At 32.2% G+C, this 21008-nt stretch overlaps 1 protein-coding gene across 5 annotated transcripts; it reads left to right on the forward strand.

Annotated features, from left to right (window-relative positions):
* The first annotated feature begins 3444 nt into the window (after window positions 1-3444).
* Window positions 3445-19591, forward strand: LOC107871145 (cytochrome c oxidase assembly protein COX19). Of its 5 annotated transcripts, none has more exons than XM_047412682.1 (5): window positions 3445-3570; window positions 16430-16496; window positions 18101-18189; window positions 18352-18449; window positions 19178-19591. In XM_047412682.1, the coding sequence occupies exons 2-5, from the start codon at window positions 16487-16489 to the stop codon at window positions 19278-19280; spliced, it is 300 nt and encodes a 99-aa protein (XP_047268638.1). In that variant the 5' UTR covers window positions 3445-3570; window positions 16430-16486; the 3' UTR covers window positions 19281-19591. The 5 variants fall into 5 exon arrangements, with proteins under 5 accessions (XP_047268638.1, XP_047268639.1, XP_016573442.1 ...); XM_016717957.2 differs by lacking the exon at window positions 3445-3570 and adding an exon at window positions 14789-14918; XM_016717958.2 differs by lacking the exon at window positions 3445-3570 and adding an exon at window positions 14810-14918 and having other exon boundaries at window positions 16390-16496.
* The last annotated feature ends 1417 nt before the right edge of the window (window positions 19592-21008 follow it).

Consider the following 21008-nt stretch of genomic DNA (forward strand, 5'->3'; position numbering starts at 1 on the left):
TAAAACCCCCGCAAATCTATAAATTTTAGCGACACATATTTAATCCTCGTATTTATACAATTTTACGAAGGTTAAAATAACCCTTGCAATTTAACCTGTTTTTTTTTTAGTGATAGCATGACGAGCAAAAATACGAGAAAGATGAATGAAATTACAAATAGCCAAAGAACCATAGTCCCAATAGGAGGACGTATATACAACATCAACCCTCTTAGGACATTGAAGATTGTGTATATTTTTACTAATCAATTAGGACAAAGCAAATAAATATAACAAATTTTCTAGTTTAATAGGTCATAAGCATGAGGCAGATTTGATAATCTAGAAAGCTAGGTTAAGAAAATGGAATTCTTTCTCTTGATTTATTGATTCAAAGTCTCAAATCATGAACTAATTGTCGAAAAATTCCATTGCGGCACTCAAATTATAGTATGTTTCAGTTTAGTATGTCAATATAAGATAAAGTGTTCCTATTTGATATTTTAGGTTCAAATTTTGAAGGAAAAAAAAAACTTTTACGTGTGTTTTTAGGTGTGTTACGTAGATAATTTTAATGTACCATTTGAAATATATCTCCTTTAATTATACACATTAGTATCACTAAACCATAAAATCTCATCCCTATTCTATTCTTTGATTTCAAGAAACATCATCCAATTGATATTGGCTTGTAAAATTAAAGGAGATTATTTTTGACGTGGTCAACTTAACTATCTAATAAATATTTGGAAATACCGTCCATTTTTTTGCTTCAAAATTTGAACCAAAAGTGCAAAAATGATTAATGCAAACACATGTGTTCAATTAGAACAAGCTATATATTGAGTGTTTAATGAGATTTACAATCAAATTTTAGGTGTTGTCTTATTCTCCATGTATTAAGCCGATTAAATAATGGAAAAAGATACATATCATAGATAAAAAGGCCCTTAATAAATTATTGATTAATGTTTAAAATAATTACCTAACATTATACTTAAATGTAAAGGCACTATGTTTTCATGACATTTCAATTCATGCTATTTAGTTTTTTCCTATAAGTTTAGATGATTCAAATTAATTTCTAAAGAGTATTTAATCATTATACGTATTTCTTAAATTTTATAAATATTAATTAAGAATAAGCGTATATAAAAATATATTTATTGTATGTATGTTATTTTATTAAGTAAAAAAAATTTAAAAGAGAACTTATAATTTTAAAGCTAATAAAGTATAGTCGATAAAGAGAAATTAAGTCATTATACTTATTTCCTAATTATAAAAGCCTTGTATTTTTACGACATTTAAATTCATGCTATATAGTTTTTTTCTATAAATTTAGGCGATTCAAATTAATTTCTAATAAGTATTTAGTCACTGTTGGCCGAAAAATTATTATGTTCGTCGTTGATTTATCGGTGGTATTCTTCTTCTTCTTCGTTGTATTTTTAGTTGTACAGAGCTTCAAGAAAATAAATATTCGATGGAGTTGAGGACATGGTCGAGTTCTAGAATCATATGGTGTTTAACACCATAGCTATGGAATTGAAGCTCAGGTGGCCCACCTCTTTGTTCCCAATCAAGTAGGCAGCTTTGTAATGTACCCAATTTTGCTCGAATCTGATATAATCATTGCATGCACTTTTACGATTTCAAATTTAGTATCTTTTACAGATCTACTAATTGTGAACTAATGAGAAATTTTAGCTATTGAATTGAAGTTCAGGAGGCCTAGGTCCTTATTTTCAATCAAGTAGACAGCTTCGAAAGTTACCCTATTTTGCTTGAATTTAGGATAATCATTGCATGCATTTTAGAATTTTGAATTTAGTATCATTTTATAGGTCTAGCAACTGTGAAAATGATGTGAGATTTTAATAAAAAGAGCAAAACACTAATGAGGTTTAAGCAGCTGGTAACTTCAAAAGCATATATCTACTAACTAATGTGTATTTTTGTCCCAATCAATATTTATTTTTGTCCCAATCATTTTATTCAAGTGTATTATTTATTTTTGTGGAAAGACATATTAGCTTGAATGTACTGAATGTCTGCACCAGCATTTGTATTTATTGGCCTGCAGGAAGAGTTGGAGGGCCTTGCTCGTTTTGTGAGATCTGTGTTTGTATTCGATGATTGAGAAGAAAGGAGTAGACCGATGAGGAGATAAATTTGTATTTATTTTCGCTATCGTTCTTTCCCACGAGCTGTCCGCATTGCTTTTACTCTGCCTCCATTTTTCTCTGTGTAAGTGTACATCAATCAATGAATTTCTCTCTGCTTAAATAAACAAATAAAGGTTGGGCTTTTGATATGCAAATATTATGGGGCTATTTCTTTGGGCTTAGGTAATTTGCCCATTTTATTTGTTGGATTCTTGCTACGAGTGTTACAATCTCTAAGAATTCTCTGATTCTCCTTTTCAAATATAAATTCAAGAGCTTGAAGCTTAATCTTGAATTTGAACTTGATTTGTTTGACTTGAGGGACTTGATCTTGTGCTTGAATTCAAGGGCTTTTGAGCTTGTTCTTGAATATGGCGGTCTATATCTTGAATCTTGATAAACTTGATTTGAATGCCTGAGCTTTCTAGAGAAATTATGGCGTTTGATCCACGAACTTTCTCTTGCTACTTGTTAGAATTCTGGGGCCCCTTTTCTGAATTATAAGACCTCTATTTATAGTTGTAGGAAAGGAAGAGTCATGATGAATATGGACTTCCTTTGATCAATCAGATTTAAGTGATTCGGCGTCTTTTTTATGGGCTTTTATTTCATGGGTCTGCTACATCATTTTGACATGTGGCACAATCCTATTGGCTCCTTCACTTGATTTGGCATGCCACGTCATTTGACACGTGACGTTTATTTAGGCCTTTAGAATATGACAAAATCTTGGGTTTAGTAAAGTGGATTCATCATTTGTAGCTCAAATTAATGGACTGACCCAATAAATATGAAGCATTATTTAAATTCATATCTATTTGAACTTAAATAATTAATTCAATTATATTAATTTGCAATATTTATTTGGGATTAATATATTTTAAATTTAATATTATCTAAATTTTGTACGAATTTAAATTTAACAACATTTTGATGTCCACAAAGTGTCCCCTACTTCAAATCTTATCGAGATATCTAATCTTTCGAAGAATAGGCTTGAAGTAATAACTTATGCTTTACTTGAGATTAACGATAATTCATACATAATTTTTTCATGCTGAAATTAAATAATGTCCAAAAATAAAATTGAACATTATCTAATTTACAAATCTGACACCCTAAAAAACACAAAAATGATGCCATCATATGTACAGTTGACTGTAGGCCACTAATGCACGTGAATTCAATTTCAATTTGGAATGGGTAGTGCTTAGCTGTCATTGGAAATCATTTTCCTTTTAGGATTTTAGTCACCACAATGCAATTTTACTAATTAATTTTACTCATATTCACTTAGAATGTAGCCGCCGCCTACTTTCTCTATCAGTACGAACCTTTCAATGATTAATGATTCACAATTCTTCGATTACACTTGCATTTATCTCGTTTGGTTGTTCGCTGCATCGTGGTTAGAGCATCACTGGTGAGTTGCTTTTTTTTTTTTTTTTTTTATTTTTTTTCTTTTTTTTTTTTCTCTTCCTCTGTTTTTTTTTTTTTTTTCTATTTAGGTTGAAACAAATAATAATACATAACAATCAATTTAAGGTGTGAGAGTTTAATTTTGCCTTTGTCATTTTAAGTCCGACCAATTTTACTTGAAGATGGTGAACATCGGCTTAAGGTGTGAGAGTTTAACTCGTCTCCGTCACCTTAAGTCCGACCAATTTTACTTGAAGATAGTGGACATCGATTTAAGGTGCGAGAGTTTAACTTCGTCTCCATCACCTTAAGTCCGACCAATTTTACTTGAAGATGGTGCAGTGATTTTCTTTAAGTATGGACCCTTTTTAATGTTCAGCTTAAGGTGCAAAGGGACAAATCTTGTCCAACTTAAGACATGAAAATTGCCATATCCTTTTAAGGATAAATCTGTGAGAGGCCAGCTTAAGGTGCAAAGGAACAAATTTTGTCCACCTTAAGGCATGAAAATTTTGAGATCCTTTTAAGGATAAACCTTTTAGAAGCCAGCTTAAGGTGCAAAGAAAAAAATTTTGTCCACCTTAAGGCATGAAAATTTTGAGATCCTTTTAAGGATAAACCCGCGAGAAGCCAGCTTAAGGTGCAAAGGGACAAATTTTGTCCACCTTAAGGCATGGAACTTTTGAGATCCTTTTAAGGATAAACCCGCGAGAGTCCAACTTAAGGTGCAAAGGGACAAATTTTGTCCACCTTAAGGCATGAAAATTTTGAGATTCTTTTAAGGATAAACTTGTTAGAGGCCTTGATTTGAAGACCTGAAAATTTTGTCAACTTTCACTCCTAAATTTGGCATTTTGAGTGGTTCAACTTCCAAATTTGGGGATTTTAGAGATTTCATCTTATGTAAATGAAGCTCATATTTCATTAGAGTTTGCCCCTATTGAGCCACCAATATGTGGAGTGAGTTCAAAATTAAATTAGAATGTTCTCATACTTGGTATCCATATGGTAGATACTGCAGGAACTTTTTTTTTTTGACACTCATGCAACTGAACTCAGAATGAAATTCCAAGCGCCTACGTACCTCAATTAAGAGGATCAAGTCACAATGTAGTTCTGGGTGAGTTTTTTTTTTATATTTATTTTATTGTGTCCTAAGTTTTGCCTAGGCCGCCTCTTTCGAGTTTTTCAACCTATCAGACTTTCATTTTTTTTTTAGTCGTACACAGTTTATACTCTTGCGGGCCAGGAGTGGACATGCAGTTTATACTCGTGGCTTAAGGAGTGTACATGTAGTTTATACTCGTTCCTTAAGGAGTGTACACATGCAGTTTATACTCGTGCCTTAAGGAGTGTACATGCAGTTTATACTCGTGCCTTAAGGAGTGTACATGCAGTTTATACTCGTTCCTTAAGGAGTGTCATCTTCCTTCAAGGATAGTAATTCTTCAAGAACTTGGCGTTGATGGGGCCAACCCTTACGCTATCTGCATCGACAAGTTTGTAAGCACCATTTGAATATGTCTCTTGTACGACATATGGTCCATCCCACTTTGAGGTAAATTTTCCCCCAGACTTATGAGAAGTGATAATGGGTCTTCTTACTGCAGTGACTTGATCTCCAACTTGGAAGCACTTCAAGCGAACCCTTTTATTGAAAGAATGAGATAGCCGGGCTTGATAGCATTCAAGATTTTGTTGAGCCTTCAGCCTCTTCTCATCAAGAGCTTCTAACTCCGTAAGATGCAACTTGGCATTTTCTTTATCGGTAAGCCCTTCTTGAATAGCCAGTCTCAAAAAAGGTATTTGACGCTCAAGTGGAAGGACTGCTTCAACTCCAAAAGAAAGTGAGGATGGAGTTGCTTGTGTCAGTGTACGGTAAGTTATCTTATACGCCCATAAAGTTTCTTCCATTCACTCATGCTAGTCTCGTTTGGATTTGGAGACGAATTTCTTCAACAAGTTGCATAAAGTCTTATTGAAGGCTTCAGCTAGACCATTGGCGGCAGTATGGTACATAGAAGACTTGTGCTGCTTGAAGCCAAAGAGATCACAAATCTTATTCATCAGTTTATTATCAAACGACTTGCCATTGTCAGTTATTATATATTGAGAGATTCCAAAGTGGTAGACGATATTCACTCGGATGAAGTTCGCAAACTTTTCTTTCTTTACTTCCTTGAGAGCAACAGCTTCAGCCCATTTTGAGAAGTAATCTGTCACGGCGAAGATGTATAAGTGTCCACCAGAAGACTTTGGTAGTGGACCAACAACATCCATTCCCCAAGCATTGAATGGCCAAGACGTTACAGTTGGATGTAGTACCTCTGGAGGTTGATGTATGAATTTTTCATGGAATTGACAAGCTTTGCATCTTCTAGCATAGTCCAAGCAATCTTTCACCATCGTTGGCCAATAATATCTCATCCTTTTAATATGAAACTGGAGCTTCGGTCCAGACTGATGTGATCCACAAACTCCCGAGTGCGCTTCTTGCAAAGCTTGAATTGCTTCTTCCTCTTCCAAACACCTTAAGAGTACTCCTTCAAATGATCTTCTGTACAGTATGTCTTTGTAGTAAAGGAAGCGAGGTGAACGACGACGAATGTCAGTCTTTCTTCTTGGATTTTCTAGAATTATCCCATAACATAAGTAATCAATGATAGGTTGTCGCCAATCTTCTTTTACAACTTCAGACACGGCAACAAGGTATTCAACTTTTTTTCCATATCCTCATCTGACGGTGGTACTACCCATTCTTGGCGGATAACAACTTGGGTCTGATTTGGAAGAGTCAGGGTTGAGGCCAGAGCAGCTAGGGCATCAGCTTATTTATTTTCTCTCCTTGGTACATGTTGGAGGGTTACTCCTCCAAGCCACCCCATCAACTTTTGTGCATAATAATGATATAGTCGTAGCTCAGGCTTTTTGACTTCATAGCTTCCCAAAAACTGCTTGATCACCAATTGGGAGTCACCAAAGACTCGTAATTGCAGTTGTTTCATGTCAACTATCATCTTAAGTCCAAGTATTAAAGCTTGATATTCAGCAACATTATTAGAGCAATGATTTGTTAGGGTAAAAGAGCATTGGATGACCTTTTCTTGTGGAGTGACGAACATCACACCCGCACCAGCTCCATCTTGATGTGCGGCACCATCAAAGTACATCTTCCATGGGGGTCTAGCTTCAATGACCATTGCATCTTCATCAGAAAGTTCATCGCTCAGTTCTCAATCATCAGGTATTGGGAGGTCTGCCAAAAGTCAGCCAATATTTGTCCCTTTATAGCCTTTTGGGGAACATACACAATCTCAAACTGTTGAAATTGAAGGTACCATCTTGCAAGTTGGTCACTAAGGACTGGTTTTGACATTACAAACTTGATGGAATTTGCCCTCGAGATAAGCCGAACAACATGAGCCTGAAAGTAGTGCTTCATCTTTTGAATCGAGAAGGATAATGCCAAACATAACTTTTCAATTGGAGAATACTTTAGCTCATTCAGCGTCATCATTCTGCTCAAATAGTAAAGAGAGTTTTCTTTGCCTTCACTATTTTCTTGAGCCAGTAGTGCTCCAACTGACCTCTTTTGTGCTGCGATATAGAGTATCAATGGTTTCCCAGGTATGGGTTCTGCAAGAACTGGTGGCTTCATTAAGTATAATTTGATACTCTCAAAGGTATTACTACAAGCTTGGTCCCATTCGAAGGGAGTGTCCTTCTTCATGAGACAACTACATGGTTGACATTTTTTGACCAGGTTTGAGATGAACCTCCTTAAATATGCTAGCCTTCCTTGTAGGCTTTTTAACTCATGAATATCTCGAGGCTCGGGCATCTTCAAAATTGTATCAACCTTAGCTTGATCAATTTCAATTCCTCAGTATCGCACAATGAAGCCAAGAAATTTTCCCGAAGTAACTCCAAAGGCACACTTCAAAGGATTCATCCTAAGTTGATATCTTCGAAGCAACTCGAATACCATTCTTAAGTCTTTTAAGTGGTTGTATCTCTTTCTTGACTTCACCACTAGATCATCTACATAGCATTCAACATTTTTATAGAGCAGGCCATCAAAGATGTTCTGCATAGCCCTTTGATAAGTGGCGCCAACATTCTTCAAACCAAAAGGCATTACCTTATAGAAATAAATACCTTTGGGCGTACAAAATACAATGAGTTCGTCATCCTTTGGCGCCATACGGATTTAATTTTAGGCTGATGAACCATCCATAAAGGACATTGCCTCATAACTAGTGGTGGCATCAATCATTAACTCTGATATGGGGATTGGAAAATCATCCTTAGGGCATGCATTGTTGAGATCTCAAAAGTCGACACAAACTCAAATTTGGCCATTGTTTTTCCGTACTAGAACAATACTTGAAATCCATATGGGATATTTGACTTCACGAATAAAGCTAACTTCAATGAGTTTATTAACTTCATTTTCAATTAATGGAACCAACTCTGACCTAAAGCGTCTTTGGGCTTGCTTAACAGGACGAGCACCATTCTTGACCGCCAACTGATGGACCGCTACTTTTGGATCTAAGCCAGGCATTTCCTTATAGCTCCAGGTGAAGACATCCATATATTCTTTGAGTATGTCCATATAAGCGATTTTCTCCTCTACTTCTAGAACGCACTCAAGTAAGTTGGTCTTGGTTCTTCATCGGTTCCAAGATTAACTTCCTTTAAGGGATCTATTGTGGCCTTTACTCGTTTTTCAAGTTACGACGGAGCATCTCCAGCATTTTCCTACTCTTGAGGATCATCATCATTGACAAATATATGATATGAGGAGCCAACACTCTCTTCATCTTCTTTGTGTTGCTTAGTATAAACCACAGTATGCGTCTTTGCTTTTAACACCTCGTTGCATGAAATTACCAGTTCCGTCTGTCGCTTCATTCTAGACGGAATCAAACTTTGGAAATCCTTCTAGATTTTAAACGAAGAGTGCAGCATCATGCTTTGACAACTTCTTTGACGTTTGTTGTTTTTCTTCTTATTTATAGGACCCAACCTTTCGAACACAAAAATTTTTGCGGTTGATTCTCCAAGTCAATCAAATACGGTCTTTTATTAGCGGAAGTGGATTCTTCTTCCACGGTGATGTAATTACTGACTGTCCTTCTTATGGAGATGCGAATTGAAGGTAGCTGCGTGTATCCTAGTACTTCACGTGCTTGCCTGGTGTTACCCTCCGATGGAATTTTTCCCAACCTTGATGGCTCATTAGGATTATATCCAGCCTTTACAAATAGCTTGTATGCATTTGGATCAAAGCCCTCTTTTGTACGCTTCGTAGGGAGTGCCATATCTGGTGGCAGATTTTGAGCCACAGATTCCCCAAGTGGCCTTGAGGATGGATTTATAATCTGAGGTATATTTAGATTTTTTCCCCTTTCCTCTACTCCTATGAGTAGACCATTTAATTTTAAGGGCAACTTCACGATTAGCCAACAACATTTTGATGATGCAACTGGTATGATAAAAAATGACAATAATGCAAGTGAGTCACACGAATGTTTCAAACTTGTCGAGCTGGAGAAATTATGAGTGATTTTATATGTCAGTAAGAATTGACTTGTTTCTTTTAGTAAAAATGCTTTTGCTTTAATTCTCAAGTATTACAATAACTTTGAATAATAACTACACTTGGCCAGCCGTTTGGTTCACCATTTGCCACAGAAATGGCTTGGTTAGGACCGTGTGTATATCTCTTTATGATTTTCTTGCTTCCTTATTCTTATTATTTCTCTTTAGGCTCTATTATTTTTCTTTTCTGAGTAGTAGATTTTTTTTAGTGTCTTTTTAAGTCGCTATTTATTATGGTACATTTTTCTTGCAAGTAGACGTGCTTTTACATTTTACGTATTGAATCAACTGATTTGATTATTCTCTTAATATAGTTGTAGCCTCTGGAAGAATGGAGTGATACTGTGGGATCAGTCTCTTAAAATAATCTTCTTAGTATATTAGTAATTCAGTCTACTTATTGTTTAGAAGATTTAATAAGTTAATTCTATTTTTATTACTAGTTTTGGTGTACGCGCTCCTCATTTTACTGAGTTTAAACGTTACACTAAATATGATATTTATTTAATTAATAAAAATTTTAAAATAAATATAATAATTAAATTCAACATCGTTAGAGGTGTAAAGATGAAGAATTTATTCAATTACTTGTATAATATTTATAAATATCTAAAATACAAATAAGATAGGTGAAATACATTGGCAATCCTTAAATTAGTGTTGATGTCTTTAGTAAGTTGATGATTAGTACTTGATAATTCATAAAGTTGTGCAATTCAACTTGGTTCCATTGTAGAAGTGAAAAATTTGAACTGCAAATTTCATATCATTTCAATCCCTCTTCTTGATCAAATAGTTTGTATATCTTTCTTACCACATCAAATATAGTCATACTCTTTCTGTGCACTTCATTCAAAATTTTAAAATTTAATTCGTAAATGGATTCATAGAAACAATAAAAATAGTGTCTCAATAAATTTTACTACTGAGACAAATTTCTCACGCTTATTTAGAAAATAATTCCACGCTAATCAAATAATTCAGTAAATTCTATATGAATGGAGAGACAAATTAAAATTAGTCTAGAGTTTATTAAGTTGATAATTTTCTGTAAAAAAAAGCTTAAGCAAATCAAGTCAACTAAACTGTACTATTACCTATTCTTCATTACAATTTAAAAAAAAAAAAAAATCACAAAAGAGGGGGAGAAGAAAAAGAGAAACATACCTTAAAGAATACTTGATGATATGTGGCTATAGAGAAGTTTTTGCTATTACTCATTATTCGCTAACATCAAGTCCACAAATAATATCATCTTCGATCTCTATCAAAAAATTTATTCAGCTATTGAGTATATCCTATTATACATCTCAATTTGAGATAGATATTCAAAATTGGGCATTAGAAAAAAAGATAGACAAAAAAGATAGACAAACTGCAAGTTTTACAAAAATTAAGGATAATTATTTTTTGATAATAATTGAGGAAGATGTGAAAAGACGATATACTTTATTTTTAGAAAAATAATAAAAGGAGAACTATTCCTATTAGATTTTCTATTCAAAATTTTCAGATTTTAACTTCCATAAATAAAATTTTTAAAGAAACTTCTACTCAGACATTTTAGAAGTTTTTAATTCATGTGAATCACGTACACCTCTTTCATATATTTTAGAAGTCCTTAAAATATTATAAAAATAACTTAATAATATGTAAAAAAAAAATAATAAACGACAATTTTGTATTATAAAAAAATAAGAAAAAAAAATACTAATAATAATCTTTTGGAGAGAAAGTTATATTATTCATGTCAAATTAAAAAAAAAACTTGAATTGCAGAAAAAAATCTTGATTAGAATAGTATGTCATTTTTTACTTGGGTTGGTTCTTATTGTATCCTATTTTTTACGTTTAATATTTGCATGTCTAATCTTTACATAGTTTTGGAGAGAAAGTTGTACTGTTCATGTCAAACAACAACAAAAATATTCGACTAAAGGAAAATATCTAGGCGAACTTATCATACGCAATAAATTGAGATTTGTATAAATTAATTAAAATAATAAATTTTAAGCAAAGAAAACATACTTGAAAGAGTTGATCAGTGCTAGAAATAATAATAATAATAATAAACTACAAAAAATTAGAAATAGACATCAGCTAAGATCGAAAAAAGAGAAAAAAAAAATGCTACTCTGTATATAAAATTCAAAAATAAATAGACAAAAAGAAATAAAAAATCATTAGTTGAAAAAAGAATAAAAGCAAACAAGTGAAGTTTTTATTTTCCAAAAGTTAAGTTGTTGTTTTATTTATATATGAAAGTTATTTACTTTATGTTATTGGAATTAAATCAAATTACATGTAAATTTAAAGTTTTAGAAAAATAAATAGCATGTAAAATCACTGTAACCTTTGATTTCTTCATTCAATGACAACATATTTCATCCGATTTTGTGATTAAAAAAAATTTTAACTGAAAAAGAAACACAAAAAATTATCAAAAGGAGAAAACCTATTGTCAATTGTTGATTTTGTGTACTTTATATATAATCTTTAAATTTAATAATTTAAAGAAACAAAAAAGACAAAAGAATAGCAAAGAATACTAAAGCAAAACCTAATTTTTTTTCTGCTGCCAAATTGTATCTAAAGTCTAAACCAAAATAAACAGTAATATAGAGTAGGAACGTAGTAGTAATATATTGGGGTTTGGGGTTAAATTAGGATGGTGAATTTTGGGTAGAATTAGGATTATTTGAGGTTTTTGTCTGTATTTAGGAGTTTTTATATATTTATTACAGTCATCATTTAATAGTATAATAAATAATAATTTGAGGAAAATGATGAAAATATGATTTTATTTAAAGTAGAGTCTTTTAATGAAGAGCAAAAAATTCAAATCACTAATCTAAGGGTGTTCACAATTTTAATCTATCATAACTATAGATTATAGATTAGTTAAGATCATGTGCAAAATAACTGAATAACTATGGTTAGGTATTAAATACTTATCTATAATCTATATCTATAATATATTAAAAGTGTGAAGGGTCTTAGAAATGTTGTTTGAACTTTTTGTCTTTCATTAAAATACTTCACTTTAGACAAAGTCATCTTTTCACCTTTTTTTTTAATCATTTAAATAATATTAAATATTAGCTATATTACAAAAAAAAATAAAACCTTTCCTCACAAAAATATAATTTCTTTTCTACTATCTACAAAACCTAATCATATTTAGAAACCCAAAAATAAAAAGGCAAAAAGATTTTCCTTCCATAAAAAAATAGTAATACAATGTGTGAAACTAAAAGGAAAATATAATAATAAAAAAATTGTGATTAAAAAAAAATTTCCACCCCTAAACGTGAAACAAAAAAATAATATAATAATAAAAACCCTAAAAATCCTTCCCATCTTCCATCAAAATTCTGTTAATAATTAATTTTAGTTATAACTTTTTTTGGTTTGACTATTTAATTTAAGTAAGAATTCATAATATTTAACACTTCTAAAATAATTAAAATTTTATCTTATATATAAAAAAAAAAAAGCCTACAATTCTATTTAACTAATATTTTGGATAAAAAACTACTAGAAACACACCTACACTTCAACTTTTTCTTCTTATTTGTTATTAATTCAAGTTGTCTTTTTTTTTTATGTATTCATTATTATCATCTTCTCATCTTTCTTTATTCCTTTTCGTTAACAACTTTAAAGATTATATATAAATTATGATTAAATAATTAATAAGACAATGAATTCTTCTTTTTTGATAATCTCTCGTGTTTCTTTTTCAATAGAAATTTTTTTATCAAAAATTTAAAGAAATAAGTAAGTCGTCACCGAATGAAGTAGTCAAAAATATCAAAGGTTTATCTTTTTTTTTTTTGTCCCTTCCTTTGTTTAACTGTGGCTTTGTTTTAGTTATGTTATTTAAGTATTTCTTTATTATTATAGTTGAATCTTTAATTAAAGTTGTTAGTTGAGTTCTAAATATAAGGGTTATAGTAAGTGTTGAATTTTGATATGCATAAATGAACATATAAATTTAGGATTATAGTCGAATCTTTCAATTCTGAGCTTACTAATTAAGTCGAATCTTTCAATTTTGAGCTTACTAAATTGAGTTTAATCTACCTACTATTATAAAATCCTAAATATAAATGTTAGTTGATAAAAATATCTTTTGAGAAATCTTCTCAAAATATAAAAAAATTATTGAGAAATTAATTGGGTTGAGCAGATTAGTTGAAGAAACTTCTGAAGAAGCTGACAAATCTAAACAATCCAAACAAAAGGATAATTGTGTTGATATGAAATTAGAGAAGATGAAAGAAGAGATTAAGAAGATTAAAGAAAGAGAGAAGAGGTGATAGAGAATGGCTCAAGCAAGGACTAAATAGAATATACTCTTTTTTATAAATTTTCTTGTGTTTAAACTAATATATGTGCTTTTCGATTGACTAATTTCTACTTTGAATAATAACTAAAAGTCGTCCTAATGTCAAGATGCTAACAAACAAAAAATGTAATAAGCATTTTGAAACACCGTTGTGCTTTTTATATTTTGAATGATTTTGTAAAATTAAACTCACTAAATTGAGATACGCGTGCGAGGCGCGTATATCTAAACTAGTATTTAAAAAATATGACAAGCGTCATTTATTTACTAGTTGGGTGTATATGTTTAATGCGAATAAATTTTAATTCTTTAATTTATCTAATCCAAACGTTTCATGTAAACAATATTCCTCTTATAAATAAGGCATGAATAACTAGAGAACATTACTGCCAAGGCAATCCGATGAATTTGCTTTATTAGCACATATTTGAGGCTATTTTTTTTGAGAACAGGAGAAAACAAGTTATAAACTAATCATAATTAGTATACCACACAACAAATAATTGTTAATTTTTTTTATAGAAAAAATCACATAAGTATACTATTTAAGACCTTAAATTAGAATACATAAATATAGTATATTTTATTTACAAAACATAATTTTAATTTACAAAATATCACAATTTAGATAAACACAATTTTGTACAAAATGGGCTAAAGAATGTTGTGATTTTAGCCTATTTTTTGAGAGTTATTTTAAATAAATGGAGATTTTTTGATATTTCTCCAACTCCTACATTAATTCATTCCTCAAAATTTTCTCCATCTCTTCACTCATCTTTCTTCACATCTTTATGAAAATCATCTACGAAAATTCATTTTCTTCCGTTTTATAGATTTATTCGACTCGAGAATTAAATTCATAATCAACCTAAAAATTTCATATTTTTTGGTATGAAAGATTTTTCGATCAACTTGTTTAGTTCCTTTTTTAAATTTTATCAATTATTGTAAAAATGAGTAGAAAATCTTTATACATCATTATTGTAATAATTCATTAACGCATTTCATTTTTGTCTTTACGGTGAATATGAGTACACTTCTCTGTTTTAAAATAATTGACTCTAATTAACTTATAAGAAAAAATTTATTAAGAATTTATTTTATCAAATTAATCTTATTAATTATATTTTAAAATATAAATTTATCATTTAAATATTTGTTTAGTCTAGTGATAAGAATAGTATTCAAAAAAGCATTTCATAAAATGAATAATTAAATTAAAGTAAATGTTTTAAAAAAGAGGTCAACTATTTCAAAGAGTATATTTTGCAATTGCAACTATTTAGAATACTCCTTCATCATCCATAATTTCATGCCTCCATTCCACCGTAATTTCTCTCTCCCCAATCACTGCCGACTGCAATTAGCACCTCTGACCATCCCCATTTCAGGTAAATAAAATATTTTTTACATTCTTTTATTGAATCAAACTATTCCAACATATTTGCAAGTTTTTTTTTTTCCTTTCAGTTGGGGCTATTTCTTCTCAGTTTCATACTTGTTGAATCAAATTTACGTTAGTTCTGATCTGGGTTTTCAATTTCTTGGCTTCTTGTTTGACCCCATACACAAGTTTTAACAATGACCAATTCTTAATTCCACACACGTTACACCATATTCAACTTTTTTTTTTTTTAATTTTTCCATTTGTACTGTGTGTTGTGGATTGGATGATACATACCCAAAATTTCTTCACCAATTTTTTACATTCCTCAAATGTTCTTGATTTCATTAAACCCCTTTCCCATTATTTGCTGTTATAGTAAGTAGCTATGGCGAAGGGAAGCCTTGGAGTAACTGATAAAGTTGTTGTCACGTGACAAGGCTTGGAAACAACCTCTAGTAGAAATGCTGGGTAAGGCTGCATACAATACAGCCTTCTGGTGGGCCCCTACCCCTATCTCAAGACAACACATATAGCGGCAGCTTTAGTGCACCGAGCTGCCTTTTTTTTTTTTTAATCGTAAGTGGCCATGGTTAATACCGATGAATCAAACCTTCTTTTACCCAATCAACAACCTGAGGTAATAAACCCCAGTCTGACAAATTCTTAGGTAGAAGATGATTGCCAAATCTAGATAAAATTATCTCTTCAAGTTTATCAATTAATTTTCTGGTCCTCTTCATTGGCCTTCCCTTGCCTGGCTATTGTAAGTAAGAAATACAAGTTAGAAATCAAACTCTAGGAAAAAAATTAAGTTGTTAGTATTGAAGATTAGACATGCCATGCAGCAACTTCAGCTTATCGAGGACATGAACCTAGATAGGAAGGAATGGAGGAGGCGGATTAGGGTGGAAGGATAGTAGGGACGAGTGCATCGGTGCTAGTAGGTAGGAGGACTTTGTTATCCGTGTTAGTAGCTATAGCGCTAGTATTATTTCAGAATGTTGTATTGTTTGTTGTATTACTTGGTGAGTCTTGTTTATGGTATTATTGGGTGTGGGAATTTCTAATATATCTTGTCCTTTTATTATTCCTGTTCTAGATTGTTTTATCTTGAGGGTCTATCGGAAACAACCTCTATATCTCACTTCTGAGGTAGTGGTATGGACTGCGCACACTTACCCTCCCCAGACCCCACTTTGTGGGAATATACTGGTTGTGTTTTTGTTGGTTTGTTGTATTGGTTGTGTTCACCCCGTTTAAATTTTTTCTTTTGTTGTAACTTGACATTTCCGGTTATCTTTTCGAATCCGGCGGCTCGGTCTCTTCCAACAAGTGTCTTGGTATATCATATGTAGTTTGCAAGGAAGAGGTTCAGCCGAAATTGTATACGTACTTGAAAATTTTACTCCCCATCTTGTGTTGGGCCTCCTATCGAAGCCCAGTTAAAATTTGCTTCTTTGCCTTGTTGGTTTTAGAAGTCCAGCCTGTAATGCTTCTCTGCTCCGTCGTTATCAGATTTTCTGTCGAAATCACGGCGACTATTGCAAAGATACAACCATCAACATCTCCGGAATGAGTGCAGGTGAATTTTATCCTCAAAATTCCCACCAATTGTATGGATATTTTTCACTATTATGTAGTTCTCAATGAAAAAATATCTTAAGTAAGCACAAATTGAGCTTATTAAGTGATGTGTCATATTTAATTCCAAAGGAGTCAATACTCTGTTTCAATTTGGCTTGCGTTCTTTCTGTATCCTTTTTTGTCGCTAATATTTTGGGTAAATTTGATTAATGTAACCTACCGGGAAAATGTTGATGTTTATGTATTTGTGTGTGTATGACCTGTTATTTAACATTATGAATTTGTTATTTACTGAAACATCAACCTTTGAACTGTGCTAACAATTTGTCCAAGCTAGCTACTCAGTAAGAATTCATCTACTCCCTTCGTCCACTTTTACTCATCTAGTATTGACTTCGCACTCCTCGATAAAATAAATAGAATGCCAGTTCTACTATACCATCCTTAAAATATAATAAATTTAACGCTTTGGGAAAACATTATAGGTAATATAAGTGTAAATTAGGAACTAAAGTTATAAATTATCTCTTGGTTTTCCAAACCGAGCAAGTAAAGTATTTTTTTTTTTTTTGATAAGTAAGTGGACATCTAATTTTAGTATAGTGGACAACCAAAAGTGGACGAAGGGTATCAGATTGTCAATTAGTTATGGGAAAGAGCAAAATATTTGTTCTTCACTGGGGTAGTGCTTGAAGCGTGCAAAGTAATTTAGCTATGAGTTTGAGCATCATATTTTAGTATTCGCAGGGGAAAAGCATGTTATCCCCTTTGGTTTTGGTGGTGCATGTTACCTCAATGTGGTCTTGATATGACCATGAACTGTCTTAGAACAAATTCTAAAGAATAGATGCATAAGTTGATCTCTAAAGTTTTATATGATAGTTAGCTTCTTACTAATAAACAGACATAATATGGCGTACCTTAAAGAAATTCCTTTGTCCTTTCTCTTCTACAATACTGTGGGCTAGAGGTTAATGAAGTTTGAATTGGTCATAAAAGACTTAGGGTTCCTCCAAGTAAAACGAAAAGAATTAAGTATTTTCTCCGCATCTGTGTAAGCCAGTAGACAAAGATTCCCAGAATGTGTGTGGTGGGTGGTAACAAGTACCTAGTGGATTAGTCGTGGTGTGTGCAAAATGATCCCAACACCATCTTTATAGAATAAATTCTGTGGAGCTTTTATGTTTAAAATCGCTCTGGTAGTTGATCCTTTGTCCTCATTGTGAAACTTCCGACTTTCAATTACTAATGAACGAAAGTAGAAACCAAAAGGACGAAATTTTGATAGGAATTTGGAATCAACACAATAGAATTTTTCTTTTTCTCCGGAAAGCAAAAGATATTTCAATGTCGTATCATGAAAGAGACAGTGCAAAGCCATTTCAGATATTTCAAAACATTCTGGAGGGACAATCTTAAATAAGCCATTCGTACTAATCAAGTGGTAGTATAAAACCATTTTTTTCTTTTCTTTTGGAAACACAAGAAGGTTGAACATATTTCAAAGCCACAAGTGATGTGCAGCAAATTGTAGACCTATTTATATCTGTTTCCTTATTCTTTACTCTTTAAGTTTCAAATATTTATTTCAATTCTTTGAAGGGGGAGCATTTGGTGGAAATAGAGGAGTCAGGCCGGTTCCACCAGAGAAAGGAGTTTTCCCGTTGGATCACATGCATTTATGTGACCTGGTAGAGTCCTTTCAAGCTCGTTGTTAATTTATTTTTGTGATGTCTTTTTGTGTCACTTCCTATTTTAATTAAGAAAGATGGAATTTGTTGTGATAGATAATAGATTTTATGTGGGACATTCAGTTTATTTTCTTATTTTCTTTTCTTTTTGGTATAATTTAGGAGAAGAAAGAATACCTCAATTGTCTTAAATCTGCCGGTCATAAATCTGAGGGGTGTAGACATCTTTCTAAAAAGTACCTGGAGTGCCGTATGGAGAAGTAAGTTCATTCACTTGCTTTGGTCACTTCACTTTAAAGTATTCAAGTTTGTGTAACTTTTATCTAGCAAACTTTTAAATTCATTTTCTATGTTCTCAAATTGTGGAACTTATGCCTCTGAATGTGTCCGAAAGAATGCTTCCCTTAAAATTTTGTCCACTATTGCAAAAGGTGAAAAGTTTCTTAACGTAAAACATTATCAATCATCTGAGACGGTCATGTATCAATAGTTAATTAATATGGTTATGCTTCTAGTAGACAATGATTGTACATTAGTTGGAATTAGGACACTTTTCTCTCTCACGTTACTTGATAATGCAACTTCAATTTTTTTTCCTATTAGACTTATGAAAAGAAAAATCATCTATTTGGTGTTTTTATGAGTTATGTGATGCATATCTACAGAAGACCTGAACAATGCAATAATGGTGCTCGTTGATTTTGAATTTATTGCAAGTCATCCCCTTTATGTGATAGTTTAATTTGGACATATGTTACTTTGCATAAGTAGTAGTCTTCTAAACACGTGAAATACTGAAGTAAATTCTCGCTTTTTCCTTTGTAACGACATAAGGCTTTGTTGTGGTACTTAAACACACGTTGATGGAGGTCCTTTGTGTTTTCTTTGAGTTATGTAACCTGACTCTATGTGAATAACCAACAATTATTCATCATAGTATAGGAATTTAGACGATAAGCAAATGATTGTTTCATTAGCGCCATTGCAGGAATTTGATGGCGAAGCAAGACATGTCCGAACTTGGCTTTGGCAAAATTTCTGATGCCAAAACTAAGTCAGAGGAAAAGACAGAACAGACTATAGAGAAATGAAGAGTGAACTACTCAATGTGGATTTTTGATTAGTCTGGTTATGAAATTCTACATGCAGGCTGACCATAGTGTCGTCACCACAATTTCTGTTACTTATACTTGGAAGCGCACTGTTTGTAACGTTTCTATTTCTTTCTTCTCCTGGTCCTCTGTGAATTGGAAGGCAGACATGTATCAGCGAGAATGGAGAGAAACATGAAAGGAAAAGAGGAAATGTTGTATAAATTGGTATTCTGCTATCTGCACATACACATTATTGTTTATGAATTATGATCATTTATTTTACCTAGTCCAAACTTTTGTTTGTGAAATGTCTACCACTCCTTACCCCTCTTGATCAATCTCTCTAAATGGGGTTCTCTAAGAAACATCAGTCTTTCCTGAAGTTGGGATGCTATCTTTTTGTTCTTCTCCAACTTCAGAGCATCTGTTACTTGCTTATGGGCGTCGCCATAGTTCTCTACTGAAAAGTATTGTGATTGGTAGGGACATAAAAGAGGTGAGAAGCATAATATATTCGGGCTTAAGATATTGTGTGTATCTACTTTCGTGGGTCTTTATAGCTGCGTTATGTAAACACTTCAGCATCTTATCTTCGGCTTAAAGAAATTATTATTGTATTACTAATCTTGTGAGTCTTTATAAGCTGCATTATGTAAAGACTAAGCATCTTATGTTTCGTGGTGTGAGGTACTATCCTTATCTTGAGCCGGGGTCTATCGGGAACAGCCTCTCTACTATTTCGGAGGTAACGGTATGGACTGCGTATATCTTACCCTCCCCAGACCCCACGCTGTGGGAATACACTGGGTTTGTTGTTGTTTGGTGTGAGGACGGGGTCGTTTGGTTTGATGTATAAGTAATCCAAGGGATAAGTAATCCCGGGATAAAATATAAAGATCAATGAATGAGTGTTTGGTTGGAGGGATTAATCAATGGTGGGATAACTTATCCCACCATTTACACCATAGTGATGGGATAACTTATCCTATCTACATGGTGAGATAAGTTATCCCGGGATAACTAATCCCGATATTAGTTATCCCGGGATAACAATTTCCCAACCAAACAACCCTTATCCCGGGATAAAATAATAATCCCGGGATAAATTTTTTGATGCGTTATTTGGTTACCAATTTTCGGGATAACTTATCTCTGGAATAATAACTAGTACCGGGATAAGTTATCCCACACATGTGGTGGGATAGCAATCCCAACACAATTTATCCTTGGGATAAACTATAAAATGACAAAATAACCCCTAAATTCTTTGATTATCACTTTATATATATTATTTTACTTTTTTTTTTATATATAAAATATAAGGTATTTGTATAATGAGATAGGTTAGATTTTAATGCGAATGAATATGAAACTTAACATATGAAGTTCAAATTTTTAGATGAGATGAAAAAATAAATTATAAAATTTTGTGTATAATATTTTGTTGTTTCTACACAAGTTTTTCATCATTTTTATTTTACTTTTTCTACCAATTTACTCAAATATGTTTATCTAAAAATAAAAATAAAAATTCAACTACTACACAATTCATCATTATATATGTTTTGGAGAAAGAAAAAATTCAAACTTATAAATAAAGAGAAAAATGATATGAATCAAATAAATAATTTTTTATGTTGAGTAATGGAGAATCTAGCTAGCTATTATGTTAAAACTTTTTTTAAAACTATAGCTAATAACATTTTTTCAAATGATTTTACTAAT

The sequence above is a fragment of the Capsicum annuum genome, chromosome 5 (assembly GCF_002878395.1).
Source record: "Capsicum annuum cultivar UCD-10X-F1 chromosome 5, UCD10Xv1.1, whole genome shotgun sequence".
In the NCBI taxonomy this organism is placed as follows: domain Eukaryota; kingdom Viridiplantae; phylum Streptophyta; class Magnoliopsida; order Solanales; family Solanaceae; genus Capsicum; species Capsicum annuum.